Source organism: Chaetodon trifascialis, chromosome 12 (assembly GCF_039877785.1).
Source record: "Chaetodon trifascialis isolate fChaTrf1 chromosome 12, fChaTrf1.hap1, whole genome shotgun sequence".
Classification (NCBI taxonomy): Eukaryota; Metazoa; Chordata; class Actinopteri; order Chaetodontiformes; family Chaetodontidae; genus Chaetodon; species Chaetodon trifascialis.
The window spans coordinates 13,372,964-13,390,004 of NC_092067.1; the positions used below are offsets into that span (position 1 = coordinate 13,372,964).

Sequence of the window (17,041 nt, forward strand, 5' to 3'; positions counted from 1 at the left end):
CCCCAAACCCTTTGTGACCTCAGGTCAAGAGGACATGTGACAGTAGATTACAACAGACCTCTCCTCTGTAAAAGCTGCACAGATGTGACCAAGCTGCTGTCAGAATCACAGTGCCTGAAAAGCTGAGACACACAAACCTGTGGATCCAGACATAGGAGTTCCACCCATGTGGTGCTTATTATGAACAAAGATTTTCACACATTGAATGCTTTGAAAGAGGAAGTGGGAGAAAGCACTGTTGCAATCCTTGACATACAGAACGAAGCCATTAAACAGGAGCTACATACAAAGGGTCATCCCGCCTGGGCAGAGGTCGCCTCACTTTGTGCTAGTCAACTAACTATTACTTTATTCAGAACATGCTTTCAGTTGTTTGTGTTTTCTTCTGACTGTGAAGCGCTTTCTATATTTGTTTTGAAAAGCGCTGCAAGTTGCAATAATCTGCTTGCGCTCACAACCTATGTAGCTGTTTTTCCGGTGAGGACGAGCTGATGTACGTGTTTTCTTAGCTATGGTCAAATCTAGCCAATAGCGTCCACTTCGTTAAGGTTAGCGGGGGACTGTTTTGAAGTGTAAGACCATGCATTTACGAGACGAGATGTGAGCCCAGTCCATCCCACCTCAAGCTGCACTATAAGAGCACCAGACTTCCTCCTGTTTGGCACTGAATTAAAACAAAGGTAATTTTAAGGTATTTGAACAAATGACCAACCATGGCTGTTACTATCAAAAGAACAGTCTCATGATGCATTTTAAACAGTGTTCTGCATGGATCAGTCACACTTCCCTCGGCTCTCATTAATCAAACCCTGAGAAGAGAAGCTTATCACGTTACCTTTCCATCTTATTTCAGATGAAAAAGCACTTAAGAATGTCAAAGTTCATTTGAGAAACCATAGTGTGCAGTTGCAGTTTATCTACAGTATAACGAAATGTAAAAGTGCATCATTGATCTTGGTTTTCTACGTACTGGAGATAAGGAATATGCTCTTACTAAGCTATTTCTCTCCAAACAATGGAAGGTCAACTGTGGTGTCGTAGCGAGCTGTGCAGTTTTACATGATTATGTACAGTATGCTACTGTAGTGAGGGTCAGAGTGAGTGGATCTTGTACTGTAGGTGGTTTGTGCAGGTTTCCTTGTGAAAGGGTGTCAGGGGAACTGTCAGGATACACAAAGCCTTTCACCCCCATGGCATGTGGCAGAGATTCTTCCCATGGGCTGTCAGAGCCAGGGCCTCTGCACTTATCAACCCATCCATTGTGAAATCAGCCGCCCTGGCCAACCATAGCCATGCAAAATACACCCCCTGCATTAAACACAATTTCAATCATCCTCAACCATCTCCCTCTGCTTTCCCCTCTCTTCCCTCGCCCCTCTCCCTCAGCCTCTTCTCTCTCTTATAGTGAATAAACAGTTGTCACCGTCAGGTAGCTCAAAATGCAAATTGGGAACAAATGGATCCACTTGAACAGTCTTAATTACATGATATGTATTCCATGAATCGCAAATTGTATAGTCCTGAAGATTCAGCAGCACAATATGGTGTCCCTTTAATAATTGATTTGAATATAATGACACATAAAAAAGAATCACATCACACCTCCTACGCTAGCTGCATGTCAACCTAAGTCATGGGCTGTGCACACCGCTAAGCATGCACAGGTGGGAATAAAGACAAGAACCTTTTCTCTGGATGTGAAGACAACAGTCAGGTTCTTTAGGACCAAAGGCTCGCTGTCACTGTAAGAGAAGTTGACTCTGTCAAAGGTGATGGAGCCTGCTTTGGGCCAATCATGCGGAGGCTGTTTGTCCGTCTCCCAGGGTGCTTCACTCTCCAGCTCTGCATACTCAACCACTCTCTCCACTGATGTCATCTGCAAAAAATAAGGCATTTTTTTCATGGAACAGGTAGAGGTATTAATGCTGCTTGACAGGTCTGTGATCTATGAATTTTGCTCTTTTGCTGAAAACAGCAGGATTTCATTGCAATAAAAGGTTCAGTGTGTAGGATGTAGGGGATCTATTGGCAGAGACTGAATCTGAAATGTTTTCATTAGTGTATAATCAGCTGAAAATAGGAACTGTGTGTGTGTGTTACCTTAGAATAAAGGGTAGCAGGTCCTCTTTCACAGAGACCACCATGTTGCACCACCATGTTTCTACAGTAGCCCAGAATGGACAAACCAAACACTGGCTCTAGAGGGCGCCTTTCGCTTTTTGCATGTTTTTTAGCGGCCACCATAGCGGAGGGTGAGGCAAGGGGCCAAGATATGACGGCCTCTGGAATGAGTCCAAAAATTCTGTATCCTACGTTTCCCATAATGCCATTCGACAGTAGCTTTGATTAGACCCTCCCTGCCTCCTAAATGCCCAGTTCAAACCAAGCAAGACCAGTATGTAAGGCAAGTTTTCTGTTAAAATTTATAATCTCAAACCCAAGCTGAGATAACCCTGATGACATCATCAGGGTTATTTTTTTTCCAAGACATCATACCAGTGTGTTCACAGGTTGTGCAGTACTTCCTGTCAGTAAACTGAACTTCATGTGTAGATCAGCCATCATTAATGCTGTTTGTAGCATGTTTTTTTTTTTCTTCTTGTTTTTTTTTTTGCACAATGACACTCTTTGAAATTGACTGAAGAAGAAGATGGAGAAATCATGAATGTGGATGTAAATGTTCTCACCATGTTCTCAATCTCTGCACTCTGTCTGACGCCCCACTGGAACATGCCTGTAAGCGTCACAGCATAAGACAGAGCAAGACCCACTGCACCTGGTTCCAGTCCTTTAATATCAGAAAAAGTAAGACACATCCATGAGTTTATCACCATGGTTTCACTCATAATTTCTTGCATGTCAACATGTTTCATCCAAAGCCCATACAGTACCATCCCTGAAGTAAAGGCAGCCAAAAGCAGTAATGGTGACAAAAACGGAACAAATTCCATCAAGACGCACAGCAAACCATCGAGAAGTGGTCAGGAATAAGAACCAGGCCTCTGTTAGCAAACACACAGATTAGATAATACACGTAATCTCCAACGCCTAAATATGTGAAAGGGTACGATTAAAAAACGACTTATTTTTATTAGGCTCACCGGAGTGAAGATTTTGATATTCGTCAAACATTTGTTGAAACCTTTGCTGAACCTTGAAGGCACGGATGGTGGTCAGGCCTTGGAGAGAGGACGAAAGGTGGGAGAAAACGGGGCTCCGAGCTAAAAAAATAAATATATATATACATGCACACTGTGTCTGTTAGCGTTTGAGCAAACATAAGTTTTCAATGATCAATGCATTCCTTATTCTATACTAAGGACAGTTTTAAGGATTGCAACCATATTTTTTTAACTGTGAACATGGTTTGAGAACATATTTGATATCATCTATCCTACTATCATAACTGACTGCTTCTATGTATATGCTGCTTTTGTAAGTGAGCCAAACAGTACTACTCCACTTGAGGTTTTGAGGTTTTCTACTCAATATATTGACTTTCAGAAGATGTGCACAAAGAAAATATGATGTGGCAATCAATAGTGGAATATGTATGTGTTCTTGGTCATACAAACATTTCATGTGTCGTTGATGCCAAACAGTTTTGATTTAGGGACGGACTGCAACTGAGTGGCCTTTTGTTTCTATTTGTTGGGCTTACAAAACCAAAAGACAAAACCTAAATGTTTCCTCTCAGCTTTATAATACAACGTTTGTTCTTTAAGATGATGGAACCTGTTGGCCAATGCGCACTTGGGCTCTCGGCTCAGAATAAAATAGATGAACTAAAGCCTGCACTGGCCTAGTCATGCCCACTTGGCATTTTTCCCATTGTATATGATGTCATGAACTCCCGTCTCTTGAGGAAGCTGCGTGTGGCTGAGCCATAGGCCGCCGCCACCTTTAGCCTTTATGCTAATGATCATGGCTTTCTTCAATGGTCTATTAGCATTCCTGCAGTCTGCTTTTGTCTCTTACCACAAATGGACATGGCCCCCCTCCCAAAGAAAAAAAAAATTACTGGTAGACTCTAGGCGCTTGATGTCCCTGGAGGTCTGCAGGAAATAGTGTCGCAGAAACAGGAAGACAGCAAGAAGGGGAGCAACAAAAACAAGGATCCAGGGGATGATGATGGCAGCTACTGCAATCACTCCAATGACTTGGAGAAATACCTGGAACAGAAGGAGCAATGTGAGCATAATATTAACCAAAGAGCAAAAGAGTCAAAAGCTTCACTGCTGCTGTGTGGGCTACCACCAGGGCAGCGAGGCCTATTTCTACACAAGAGAAACTCTTTCAGTTGTATTTGTGTGAGACCATCACAGACATACAGTAAGGTAACAGCAGGTTGTGGGACTGAGGTTATGTGACTCACAGCATGAAAGGAAAACGATCACAGCGCTAATTCTCACTTAGTAGCAGGTGAGAATTTACCACTTGGCCACTGCAGCTCATATCCCTGGCTCTCTTGGGCTTTCCCTTCAACACTTCTGGCCTGTAAGCCTCCCTGGCAGAGCAGCCAGCCAACAGGCATGGCCACAGTGACTGGCAGAGGGCTCTGGGAACCACACTGTGGGTGTCTGATACATCACACTCAAACCACAAGGCCCTCAACAACACAGTGACTCATCACCCGTGTTAATGGCTCTGTGACACATCGAGACCAGGATACCAGAGCTGCCTAAACAGGATTGGAGGCAATGAGTGCGACAACACCAAAGCACCCACACTAGAAACTGAAGTAGGAATCTGACTAAGTATCATTATGATCATTAATGTTAAAGATAAAATGCTTTTATCATAGCCCATCTGTGGTGGGAATCAGGGTTAGTGCCATACTGTTCTATTTGACAGTTTGCACTCTTTACTAGTTACTATTCAAGAAAAGAATCTTCATACAAAAAACATGGACGAGTTTATGAAATACAACACATTGCTTATGATTGATGATTGAGCAATGTGATGCATTGGTTGATACTTCTTATGAGTTGTTACCAGTTCCAAACAAGAAGTTCCCTTCTTAACTTCTTGAACAGTTTCATTGAAATGGTTTGAGATTCAAAAAAAGCAAAATTTCACGAAGAACTTTGTTTTTTACTTCTTTCCTCCACCAGTCATCAACAAGATAAACCTCAGGTTTATCATGTGACCCTTTGACAGGGGCCCAGTCCATAGGTTGGGAGCTACTGGACTACAACACCTAACATTATAAAAAGGTATAATATATCTATTTATATAATAATATCAGTCACAGAGGCGATTTTTGTGCAGAACGAGGGCCTCTACTTCTCTCTTCACTCTTTTTCTTCTACACTTTTACAGAAGTAGGATCCTGAAAGCAGGACTTGTAATGGAGTGTGTTTACTTTGGGATATTGATACTTATACTTAAGCAAATGATCTGATTACTTTTTCCACCACTGAATATGCGCGAGAGCATTTCTTCTTAACTGAAAGGTATACTGTGTTACATATTTCATATCCGATTCATAGATGATAAAATTGAAACCTCACACCCTGAAATTAGACACATCCTAAGAGATGAATCCTAAAACGTGGAGATTAGGATCGTACTGTTACCTTCAGTGGTCTCAGACTAGCCCAGAGAGATGAAAATTTAATTTAGCACCTTAATTACGGATGTTATCTGCCACTTAAGCACACATTTAAGCATGATCACTTTCAGTGTAGTTTTGTGATGAAAAGCTACTCAATTCCATTTGCACTTCCGATAAGAGGGTATTACTAGTCTAACCATTGCTGTAGTGGAGCCCACACAATCAAACAGTGAGTGAAAGCTACTGAGCACAACTGATCCCGAGAATTTCACAGTACATAAGTTTCAATCTTAGCCTTGATGGAAGGCTACCAGACTGCAAAGTGAGATGGTGGCACATGAGCCATTACTGTATGTTATCCAGCCTTCCCTAGAGGGGATCAAATATTAACTGAACAAATGTCTTATCATATAGACCGCTTCTCTTTAACTCTCCTGCTGCTGATTGGTGACACAGTGGCACTGCTCATTCATGTTTGCCAATCGGTTCTTTTAAAATCTAATTGGGCCCATTTCAGTCGGGGGGGGAGGGGGCAACGAAGGTCCAAGACGGGCTTATCTGACAGTGGGGTCATCTGAGGGGACAGAGGAGGAACAGGAACCATTAGATAGGAGTCTTGCCTCCTCCTGCTCCCCAGGGCCCGCTGTCGCCAAGGCCCTGTTTGATGTGATCCATTTGCGTGGTCTGGCGCTTATCATGTCAGAATCGGGAACACGGTGGCCCCCACCCACACTACACACAGATGATGCAGATAAGTGATCCTACAAGCACACACCTCACCCCCTCAGACCACATTCATATCTCCTATGAAACCACACAGGAACAGAAAACTCCCAAAGCCACATCCCATTGCACATAAAAGTGGATAAAAGGATGAAAGGTTTTGTATACAAACAGTTTAAATAAAGAATTACCGCTAATTGCTCTTTAGCAAGAAAAGAAAGCTACCGCACGCATGTGATTCAGTCACTCAAGCAAACTGGGCCCACTGCTGTGTCCAAAGACCATTGAGATCTCTGCTGACCCTAATTGCTTTATTTTCTCAATGATTCTATCAGCTCTTTGATGTCCAAATAAATGTAGAAAATTGAAGTTAATTGCTATATTTGTGTTCGGCAATGATAGCGACTGTTGTTCCGCAGCAGAAAATAAACACTTGGCTTTAATTAAACATCCCTCCGGACACAAGGAATCAGCAGGCTTTTTACAACCCCTTTTTCATCCTCCCTTTATTTACTGACAGTGTGCAATATTTGCCACTGGGAAAAAGAAAGTGCAAACAAAACAGGAAATGAGGGGAAAGCAGGGTAAAGAGAATTCCTCAAAAGAAGTCCTCTGTCATCGCTGGAATTCTTTTTTTTTTTTTTTTTTCGCTCCACACTTTTCCGTGACGGAGCGGCACAATAACTTGCAAGGGTCAGTGGTACTGAAACAAAACAGGGCTGTTCCACTTGGGCTCTGGAACAATAGAAGTGACCCAATCCATTCTACTCTGTCTTTGGGCTTTATTTTAGCATTAAATGCCCAGATGCTGCTGCCTTTCACTGGGAGAAATGACTGTGGACACCTCCTTCACATTCTCCCTTTCTGGGCCATTTTCACTTCATAAAGCTGCAGTCAATGTGTTTTGTGTGTGGTGAGGAGGGTCTGACACATACTGTGGTGGTCTCAGTCGCTGTCTACATTGGTGGCTCAAGTAGTCCTAGGATTAGGCCTTTGTGTGCTGTGAAAAGGTAAAAGAAGTCACTTATTTGGGCTCAGTCAAGCTGCTGATTTCCAACCCCATTTTGGAAATAAGAGAAAGGCTTTGAAATGCGGTCTCTCTCACTCTCTCTCTCTCTACTATAAATCACTGGTGTCCAGCAAATTCATTCATTCAGTCATTGCTCCTTTCTTTTTTCTTCTTCCGCTTGAAAACAACACAAAAACATCATCAAATGTGTATGAAAACAGCAACTCACACGCACAAAGGCCTCTCACAGGAAGCACAGAAATATTGACATGAGGTGAGATTCAAGATCAGACTGGGACTTTGTTATGTAAGTTCCCAGGCCTGTATGTCTGAGTCAGTGCAGCTGAGGTGCCGCACCGCAGCATCATGGGAGACCACACATACACACACTGGAAACTTTTGCTGGCCAGTGCTCGCCATCAAATGACCGTGTGTGGTATTGCTGAGTGGCCAGTTGAGCACAACCATAAGCAAACACTCATACCCACACACGCACACACACACAAGCACACACAATGCTGTTTTCTTGTCTTTTGGTCTATTTTTACACTAATTTGACAAACAGCTGAATAAAACAAGTACTTCTTAAGACTCCTCGCCTTTCTGTGTCACTTGTATTTTCTCACCTTGTGCAGGAAGACAATGGCACTGTCATAAAACAATGCTCAAAGGGGATTTATGGCCCAGCCTATATAGTTCCACACAGGACCCTCTCTTCTGTTTCTCAGGATAACCTGTGTAACGCCTGGAGCCAGTGCATTCTTCACTTCTTCTGTCACCAGCGTGGTAAAGAAGCAGAGAAAGCCGATGAAATCCCATCCTACAGCACTCACGGTTACGTCAGCAGTTCTCATATCCCACAAAGCCACTGAAAAGGCCTGACACACAATGTGCCACAATATACAGACTCACACAACGATCCACCCGCCAGTGTTTCTAGACAATAGCCATCTTTGCTCTGTGTTTGCATGCGTCTTCAGAGGTGCTACGCTGGGTTTGTGTCTGCATACATGCACTCCCCCATGCAAACTATTTTCTCTCTCTCTCCAGATGACTGTTGGGTTTCTGCTGTAATTTATGAGACAGTGTTTATGCATGCTTCTATGCCATTAGCATCGGTGAGACCAGGCTAAGTCCCATTTAAACGAAAGTAACTGTCAGCTGGTGTCTCAGCGAACACACACTGACAAACCGAATTTGTGTGGATGGTTAAGAAGACCTATGAATGTGGACCCCACAGTTAGTGGTGTGACTTGGTCAAGAGCCTTCACACAAAATCCTCCACTGAAAGACCCCTGTACTCACCCCTCATTGTCTTGCCCTCCTCCTTTGCTCTCTCTCTGAAAATAGAGGCAACCCAGGATTTAAAGGTCAAGTCTACACAAAAGCCGACAGTCCCGAAAGCCTGAGGTGTTTTTAATTGACATTTCTGTTATTGTCCCCTGACCATAAAGAGGGGAGAGAAAGAGCCTATTTCCCAATACACTAAATTACTACTAAATGAGACCTGTGAAAAAAATCGGGCTCTGGGGTGTAACCAGGTTCCCCCAGCTTGAGGGAATCCCCTTGTTAAGCGGGTATGGGGGCAGTACTGAGGGGCTGTGAAGTGCTTACTCCACCATAATGGGGGAGGCTCTGGTGCAAATCCCCGCACAGAAGCGGCCTCTCCCCATAGAGAGAGATAAACCAGTTAGGGCATTGTTTATGAAGTTTCACTTTATTCCCCCCTGACAACCATTTAAACAATGACTATGGGGAAATGTCCCTCCACGAATGAGCAACAATAGTCAGGATCAGCAGCTTTTCTGCGCAGCTAATACTTTGATAAAAAGAGTGAAAACGTTCCTTCCTGAAAGCATTAAAGACTGCTCCATGAAAGACACCTGCAAACAAGAGCAGAACGCAGCACAAACAAAAGAGTTTTGTCCAAAGGATGCCACCTTTGCCTGCTATGACGATCACTTCCCACTTTCTGCTGCAGCAAAAGAGCGGCAGGAACATTATAGCCCTATTTTGACAGCTTGCTTTTGAGTTATGAAACGTAACCATTCACTCCAACACAGAGGCAGGGTTAAAATAGTACTGTGTTGTGTGTCTCATTGTAACACAGGTTAAAACTAGCTATTGTAAATGAGGTACAGTGAATACACATGTGCAACAAAGTCTGTTTTCTGTCATGACCTAGTCTACTTTCACTGTTTTCAGTTGGACCTATGGGCCTTCTACAAAGTTATTATTTTACTCAAGCCATTATTCACCTTATTATCAAAATGAGGGAAACTATAGCAGACAAAAAGCTTTTGTGCGTATGATCTTTTGTGCTTTCAGCATTTAAGATGGCTTTTGTCTACTGTGAGATGGGTATCTGCCACAAACATCACTCAGGCATTGTGGATGGGGGATTCGTTTTCAGCGCGCCTTTGTTCTATTCTTTGGCCCTAACCAAAGAGCCACGCCTGCTCCTCTACCTCGAATTGTGCAGCGAACATTCCCTTCTTTGTGGCGCTAGGTGCATGAGCTGGCTCATCTCCGCAGGCTTTCGTGGGAGATGGCTGTCACGGTGGCAGGGTGGCATTTGGTAACCCAACCTGGTTATGCACCAGGGTGGCCGTTGGCTACCAGACCTATAAGACTGTAGAGCATTAGAGGAATTGCGCTGAGAGGGGCAAGTCCCACTCTGGATCTGTTCCAACTGACCTGTCCCCTTCCCCCTCTACCACACTTCCAGCTCCACTCCTGCAAACACATTGTACGCCTGCTGCTCACACTTCTTCTCTTTGCCACTCAACACATCATCCTTGTCACCCCCCTCCCCAATGTTTTCCTCCACATCGGACCCATCATCCTGCGGCCTTTATTTCCTCTTTGGTACCTTTCACTCTCCCAATCACTTGCTTACTCTCCATACGCATTCTCTGAAGATGCCGCTTCTGTTGTGTCACACTGGGGGAGCCACGCCCTCAGCCTATGTGCACACTTTTATTAAATCTGTGCAGGCGCTGGGCTGCGCTGGCGGGTAATCCTACAGTAATTGTTTCCAGATTAGGGGACCCGGACCACAAAGCATGTTTAGCCAGGCATGAAATGGCCTTCCCATGCAGCAGCGCCAGCGACCAAACCTGCCGAGGTGAGACTCACCTGGATAACGTCCACAAACGTCCATGGGAGCAGAGAGTCCAGGTAACCGATGTCCTTCGAAAACCTGTTGAGGATTCTTCCTGGGAAGGAACACAACAAAAGAGAACAGATTAGATGACATTAGAGTAGATATATGTGAGATAGAATCACACAATTGACAACAGGATTCTGCTATTGGTTGTAAAGATGTCAAGTCATTCGTGCAATCAGAATCAATATAGTAAAATTAGGTTAAAAAGGCGATGTACTGTGTAATTGTATAGTGTGGGCATTATCATGTAATCTTATTTGCAGATATAAATAAAAAAGTTAGATATTCTTTATCTATAAACCATTCTGCACCCATAAAAAAACAATATATTTTTTTTCCAGTTTCCTTAAGTCTCTATTGACTATTGAGCAACTGTTACCATGTCCCTTCCAATTCACGAGAAAAGAACTTGAAAAAACACAGGCCTATCTAGATTAAACAATGAATCATTATTTGTCTAGCGTTTCATAAAGGCCGGCCTACTCTTGGCTGAATACGTGAGGGAACCTTTTGTTTGGAAACAAAAGGGCAACAGAAGCTGCGTACCTGCCTTTTTGTTCTGACTGCCAGTGTCAGTGATGTTAATTGAGTTGCCTCCAATCTGCTCAGGTGTTCATTATTTTGGCTGCTGCTCTGCAGGTGCTGTGGCAGCCCTTTATTGTAACTCTTTTAGTAACTTTGCTCCCCTATTCTGATCCAACAGCACATAAGATTACACTCCAGCTGCTTTCAGACGCTGTTTACTGCAGGGTCAGTGATAGCAAATCCCCACACTACACTTCCTAAAGGCAGGCAAGACAGAAAGCCTCTCCCTATCTCTGTCCCTGAAGGAAGCCCTCAGACTCTCAGAGGCAGACAAAAAGTACCAGAGCAGTGCCAGCATTGCCACTACTAGAACTGGGCTCAAGTTAAAAGGCACGAACAAGCTGTGGGTCTATTGTGTGTAGTCTATGGTGTATATTCCCTGTCAAAGCGCCTCCAAAATAGTGTCATAATGTTTCTGTGCTTAAGCAGCCCATTGTCTCTCACGGTGACACATCACTAAGCAAACAATACTATCTGTCTGAGGAGAATATGAATAAAGCAACACTCACATATTTAAGGTACAACCCCTGATAAAGTGAAACTAACCACACAAGCATGCAGATGAGTTTATCTAGGCTCGCAGAATAGGCCGTGAAACAGGGTGGGACTTGGTACAGGACCGAGGGAGGGAACAGCTGAGCGGCACATTGGCAGAATGTGGCGGTATGGCACTCTGGAGGCGTGGCGGAGCCATGGCACCACTGACCTAAAAGTTGCCTCCCAGCCTCCCAGTCAGTCCTACGGAGGTGGGCCCTGTAATCACCTCTCTCCACGGCCGTAAGCAGCTTACAGCTTTATCCAAAATGCCGCTCCCGCCTAAAAACATGCATGCAGACGAGGCCGGGCTCCCCATAACAGCCATTGCATAAACCCAGCCAGAGCATTATTCCCCCGCAACAAGCCAGCAATGCTCCAAATCAGTACTGATTCAAAGTCAAGTGGCGTAAGCATGTTGTACACTTGGAGGCAGACTAATCTTATTCACAGTGTGAGTGCCCCTTTAGCATACAGACATCCCGAGGGGAGGGTTCAAGCAAGGGGGTAAAGCTGCTACTATACTAGTGTAGAATATTGCTGCTTTAGTCTGGGAATGGGGGGAGTACTTGTCAAACTGTGTTTGTGGAAGATCCAATAATATTTTATGTAATTTTACTGTCTAAGCCATAGATGACCCAAATTCATGCATATCTGACAAACAATGCCAATAAGAAAAGGATAGGTTTCTCCGGGTTACATCATACCATGGTTAGAGGGTGTTAGAGCAGAGAACATCAGTCAGCTATCAGCTGTTTGACAAGCGGCTCAGTTAACAGAGAGTTTCAGAGGGGATGAAGTAAAGACCCTTCTCCATCCTGCACAGACTATAGAGGGGATACATTACAGTGATGCAGTTACACAAAGACATTCACTGCATGGAAATGCCTATGAGGTAAGATCGGCATGGGACAATGGCTTCAATCACTATGGGTGGTTGTCAACAATATCACCTATTGTGTAGAGAGGGGTATAGACGTTTCAGGATATCAGCAGCATTAGTATCAAACAATTTCTCATGGTTTAAGACTCCAGGGGTGATTTGCACCACTTTTTCAGGCTCAGGAAATATCAAGCCCTCCCAACTAAGGTGGCCCCTTAGGTGGAGATATTAGGTGAGCAGGGCCCCGAATCACACTTAAAGAAGTGGAACAGTGGGGTCCGGCTGGAGCAGGGCGTGTGGCAAATCGCTGTTCCCTGTAAACATCAAGATAAGACGACGACTCAGAGCCACTCCATGTGTGGGCCCCAGTGCAGTCGGAGGGGCCTTTCAGTGAGGCAAGTGCGATAATGAAGGAATACTGGGGAGGGGGCTGCCAAGGCTGGAGGTGGCACAGCTCACCTGCACTTCCATGAAGGGCCCAGGGGCCTGGGGCAGCCTCCCACCGCCGGCGCCTTGCTGCCAATACTAATACATTCTAAATCCATTCTCTTCGCTCACACCGCCAGGCTCCTGCAATCTCCTCTCCTTCCCTTTCATGCAATTAAATAGTGGAAGTGCCGAGCGAGGGGGAGCCCTATCAGCCATACTGCACACACACACACGGCTCCATCTCCACATTCAATTTACACACCTCGATATCATCATCCTCTCTGCAGTACTCCCTCCACTTCGCTCTTAACACTCTTGCATCCCAGACCTGAAATACAGACATTAAAAACATTGCCTCTGTAGACACAATTAGAATCTCACATCACTGACTACAGAAGATCTAATGTTCCCTGCGTCAACAGCAACTGAGTGACACCTAGCAGTGAGATGGCCCACTATGCCGATGTGAAAGGGGGACGGCAAAAGTGTATGCGTGTCTGTGCGTGTGTGTGTGTGCGTGTGTTGACTGAAACTCCACTCCTTGACTGTGCTGATGAGCTGAAGCCCTGGCCTGCAGTCTCTGAGGGGATTAGCCCACTCAATGACACTAAATTACAGGGATCAACATCAGCTCAACACATCCACCGCTGTCTGTGCTGCTTTAACTGGATCCCATTTGGATGAACAGCTGCAATAAAACTGTACATACTGCTAAAATTTAGCAACATGAATACAATTTATAGAAATTCATATAACAGAGGAAATGGCACTCTGCAGTGATATCAACACCATCTAGATATCACATAATATTGTTACAATATGTAAAGGTTTTAATCACCGAAAGGCCTAACTTGGAAATCAACTATTTCCAGACAGCACAAAGATAACACAGAAACATGGTTTGAATGGCGCAGAGGTATTCAGTGGCTGATATCGAAGAGCTGCAATGCCTCTCCATCAATCATAATTCACCACCGCTGTACTCTATTGTCACAAACCACATTCACAGAATAACAAATAAGACCTTTGTGCAGTGACGCTTGAAATGGTAACCTTTAAGTCTGTGGACAGCTATCAAACACTGGGCCTGTTCAGCAGCCGCGCACCTATCACTTACAAATGTAAACAGTTGTCAAATCCTTAACAACACACGGTTACAAATTACTCACACTTACTGCAAGACAGTAGTGGCTGTGGAAGCAGCTGTGATGGAAGTGACAGAAGCAAAACATTAAGAAAGAAAGAAAAGTGAGGAGGGTAACAAAAAAAAAAAAAGAAAGAAACGCAGAGCTGACAACAGCTGTCTCTGTCCTGGTCTTTTCAGTTGGGTTTCAAAAAAATACAGAGCTAGAGAATTTTAAAAAAAATGTATGAAACTTATTTATATTGTATGGATTTTAAAAAAAGGGTCATGCTTAATCTACTGCTGACTGGACAAAGGACAAAAGTAACTGGGACGGTTCTCTATAAATCCAGTAAGACACACAGTGCTGTTTGCCAGCCCCGGAGGCCGAGCTGTAATGACTGAACTGGTCATACAATGGTTACTGATAGCGGCACAACAACAATCAGATAGCAGTGTCTGTAAAGCCTCTCCTTTGCTGCGCTATTAAACAGATTATTACATTATTCAAAGTGTTTGTCCTCCTCCCGTGCGTAGATTACCAAGCAAGGCACACCCAGATAAGACATCAGGTAGTCCAACATATATCACAACGGCAGCAGTAAAAATAAAAGCCAAAGATTAAGACCTGTGGTGTTTGCTCCAAACACAGCTTTGCAAAGGAAAGCTTTGTCGCTACACCCACTTCTAATGCCAGAAGAAACCGCGAGCTCCTGAACACCCTCAAATCATATTTAGACTTGTGTTACCAGATTATTATGACTCATTATACAACACAAGTTCCCCTCTTGTTAAGAATTCCCACCCGAGCTGATTGTGTTGTACATGCATGTCACTGCGTGAAGATTAGGCTGAGTAATTATCGTCTGACAGGTGAACAATGCTGCAGAAAAATTTAAGTTATCAAAGTGAGCCACTTGACAGTTGAGTTTGATATGAATGACAGATTGCGGTGGCATTATTTCACCTGATTAAAAGTAATTTCTAATTAATGCCCCAAAAACTGTGGCCATAAAGTAAGAAGAAGCGCAAAACATGTTGCAAATGATTTCAACAAATACTGAAATTCGCTCTCAGTTTTATTGGTTTCTGCTTCAGAAAGGTGGTGCGAAACACACCTGAAGAAAAACCAGCAGCCCTCCCTGAGTAAAGTCAGATGTGTTAGGAGTGTTTGCTCACTTTTAAAATCATGTCCATCTGCCCACTCCATTGACCCAGCAGCTTCAGCCTACAAAGCTAATGAAATAATCGAAGATTTCTGATACAGCGCACAAGACAAATACGTCTGTATTTACACAGCTCTGTAGTCCAAACACAACACTGTCCAAGACCGAGTGCAAACAGCATTTATTCAATATGACTGTTTGCTTTTTGTTCAGGCTCACAATAAAAACGATAGCACTCTCTTTACTCATTTGTAAATACATTATGACTCTATATTAAGTCATATCACAAGTTTTTTTTATGACTGCATTGCTCTCTTGGTTACACAAGCTTTACTTCCCAACAGCGACTATCAAGATGTCAGTTCATTGAGTTCATTCAAATACTAAATCCCAATAATCCCACAGAGGAAAAACATCCTTAGCCTTGTACGTCTACAGTACAGCAGTACAGTCTTTATATTATAGTTCATATTAGATAATCTGATTAATAATGATCAGTTATTAATCCTATTTACAGTTAAATTACGTGAACATTTCAATAATATGGAGAAATATGAAATCTTTCAACAGAATAAAATTATTTAAGAAATATAATGAAAACTTTAATACTTGAAAATAAGCTATCATATTATATAGAACTTGATGGCAATGACAAATGATGGAGTTTATAGGCAAACACATGGATATTTGTTAAGTGGATCGAAACATGACAACTTAAGTAACAGTCTGCTCTCTAGTGGTGAGATGTGAGCACAACAGCTTCTACAGCAGGTCCCACTGAGCCTTAACATCTCAGAATCGTCTCATCATGCCTGCATTGACCATGCTATAAAATCAGCTATTAGTTGTCAGTTATTTAAATGAGAAGTTGGTGAGAAGGAGAGCCACTTACCAATTGGGTTGATATCGAAAAATCGTACCGGCGTCCGGAGGATTGCATTAAACATGCTGTTGTGTAGGGTTTGGGCTGAGCTCACCAGGACATTAAAGAAGAGCAAGCAATGGAAGAAGCCAAACACTACTGAAGTAGCTGTTAAACCTGACAAAAGCACAGAAAAAAAAATTTATCAGCACACTACAATGCTATCCTTGTGCCTGTTCCAAGGTCAGCTATACATTTAACGGGCCATTATTAAGCCTCCTGAATGACACAAAAAAGCAGATATATTCCACTTAAGTTTCCCCTTCAATGATGTTTTTATTTTTGACTTGAATGCTAATCTATCACTGTGAATACAAAGCCTGAAAGGGTGAAGAGGTTGGGAGTCACAGAGAGACAATCAGAACAATCCAGCAGCAGAGAACTAGAAAGGCACTGCTATCTCCCTGTACAGCTGAGGCCCATGTACACATTACACTGGGCCTTGAAGGCCTTGGGCCACAGCCAAAGAACTGTGGATCTGTTCAATGAATGGCTGGCGTATTCAGAGCCTCAACAGTACACAAAAAGCAATGTGCGCTCAGTGAGCTTCACCTGCGTAAACACCTAGGTACAGGTCAAGGTCCAGCTGCTGAGGGAAGCTGCCATTGAGGTGCTCTGTCACATTGATGTGCTTCTGTTCAGAGGCCCTGCAAATCAGCCACAAAAGAGCCAAAAATCCACAAGGACAAATAAACACAACGAAGAAAGAAAGCCGCAACATGAAGACACTATACAAAACACATTCCTCTTATCCTGAAGCACAAGGTCAGTTTCAACAAGTGACAGATAATGCCAAAAAAAAAAATGTTTGGTTCAGTCGTCTTCTATTAAATCATGAACCATTTCCAGTCTGAGAAAATGTGTCAGTTTGGCTTACAAAACCTGTTATTCTCAGTTTTGCTATGCATGTTCGTCATAGGGTGTAAAGGAAACGAATCTCA

General features: G+C 43.4%; 1 protein-coding gene across 1 annotated transcript in view; it reads right to left on the bottom strand.

Annotated features, from left to right (window-relative positions):
* Positions 1–17,041, bottom strand: part of LOC139340546 (ATP-binding cassette sub-family C member 4-like) — a 34,950-nt gene that overhangs the window by 9,894 nt on the left and 8,015 nt on the right. Inside the window, exons 18-25 of the mRNA XM_070976432.1 lie at positions 16,653–16,747; positions 16,071–16,217; positions 10,428–10,507; positions 4,022–4,172; positions 3,102–3,221; positions 2,892–3,002; positions 2,688–2,788; positions 1,685–1,876 (exon numbers count right to left, since the gene is read on the bottom strand). Coding sequence (XP_070832533.1) covers positions 1,685–1,876; positions 2,688–2,788; positions 2,892–3,002; positions 3,102–3,221; positions 4,022–4,172; positions 10,428–10,507; positions 16,071–16,217; positions 16,653–16,747 — 997 coding nt within the window. The remainder of the gene's footprint in view (positions 1–1,684; positions 1,877–2,687; positions 2,789–2,891; positions 3,003–3,101; positions 3,222–4,021; positions 4,173–10,427; positions 10,508–16,070; positions 16,218–16,652; positions 16,748–17,041) is intronic.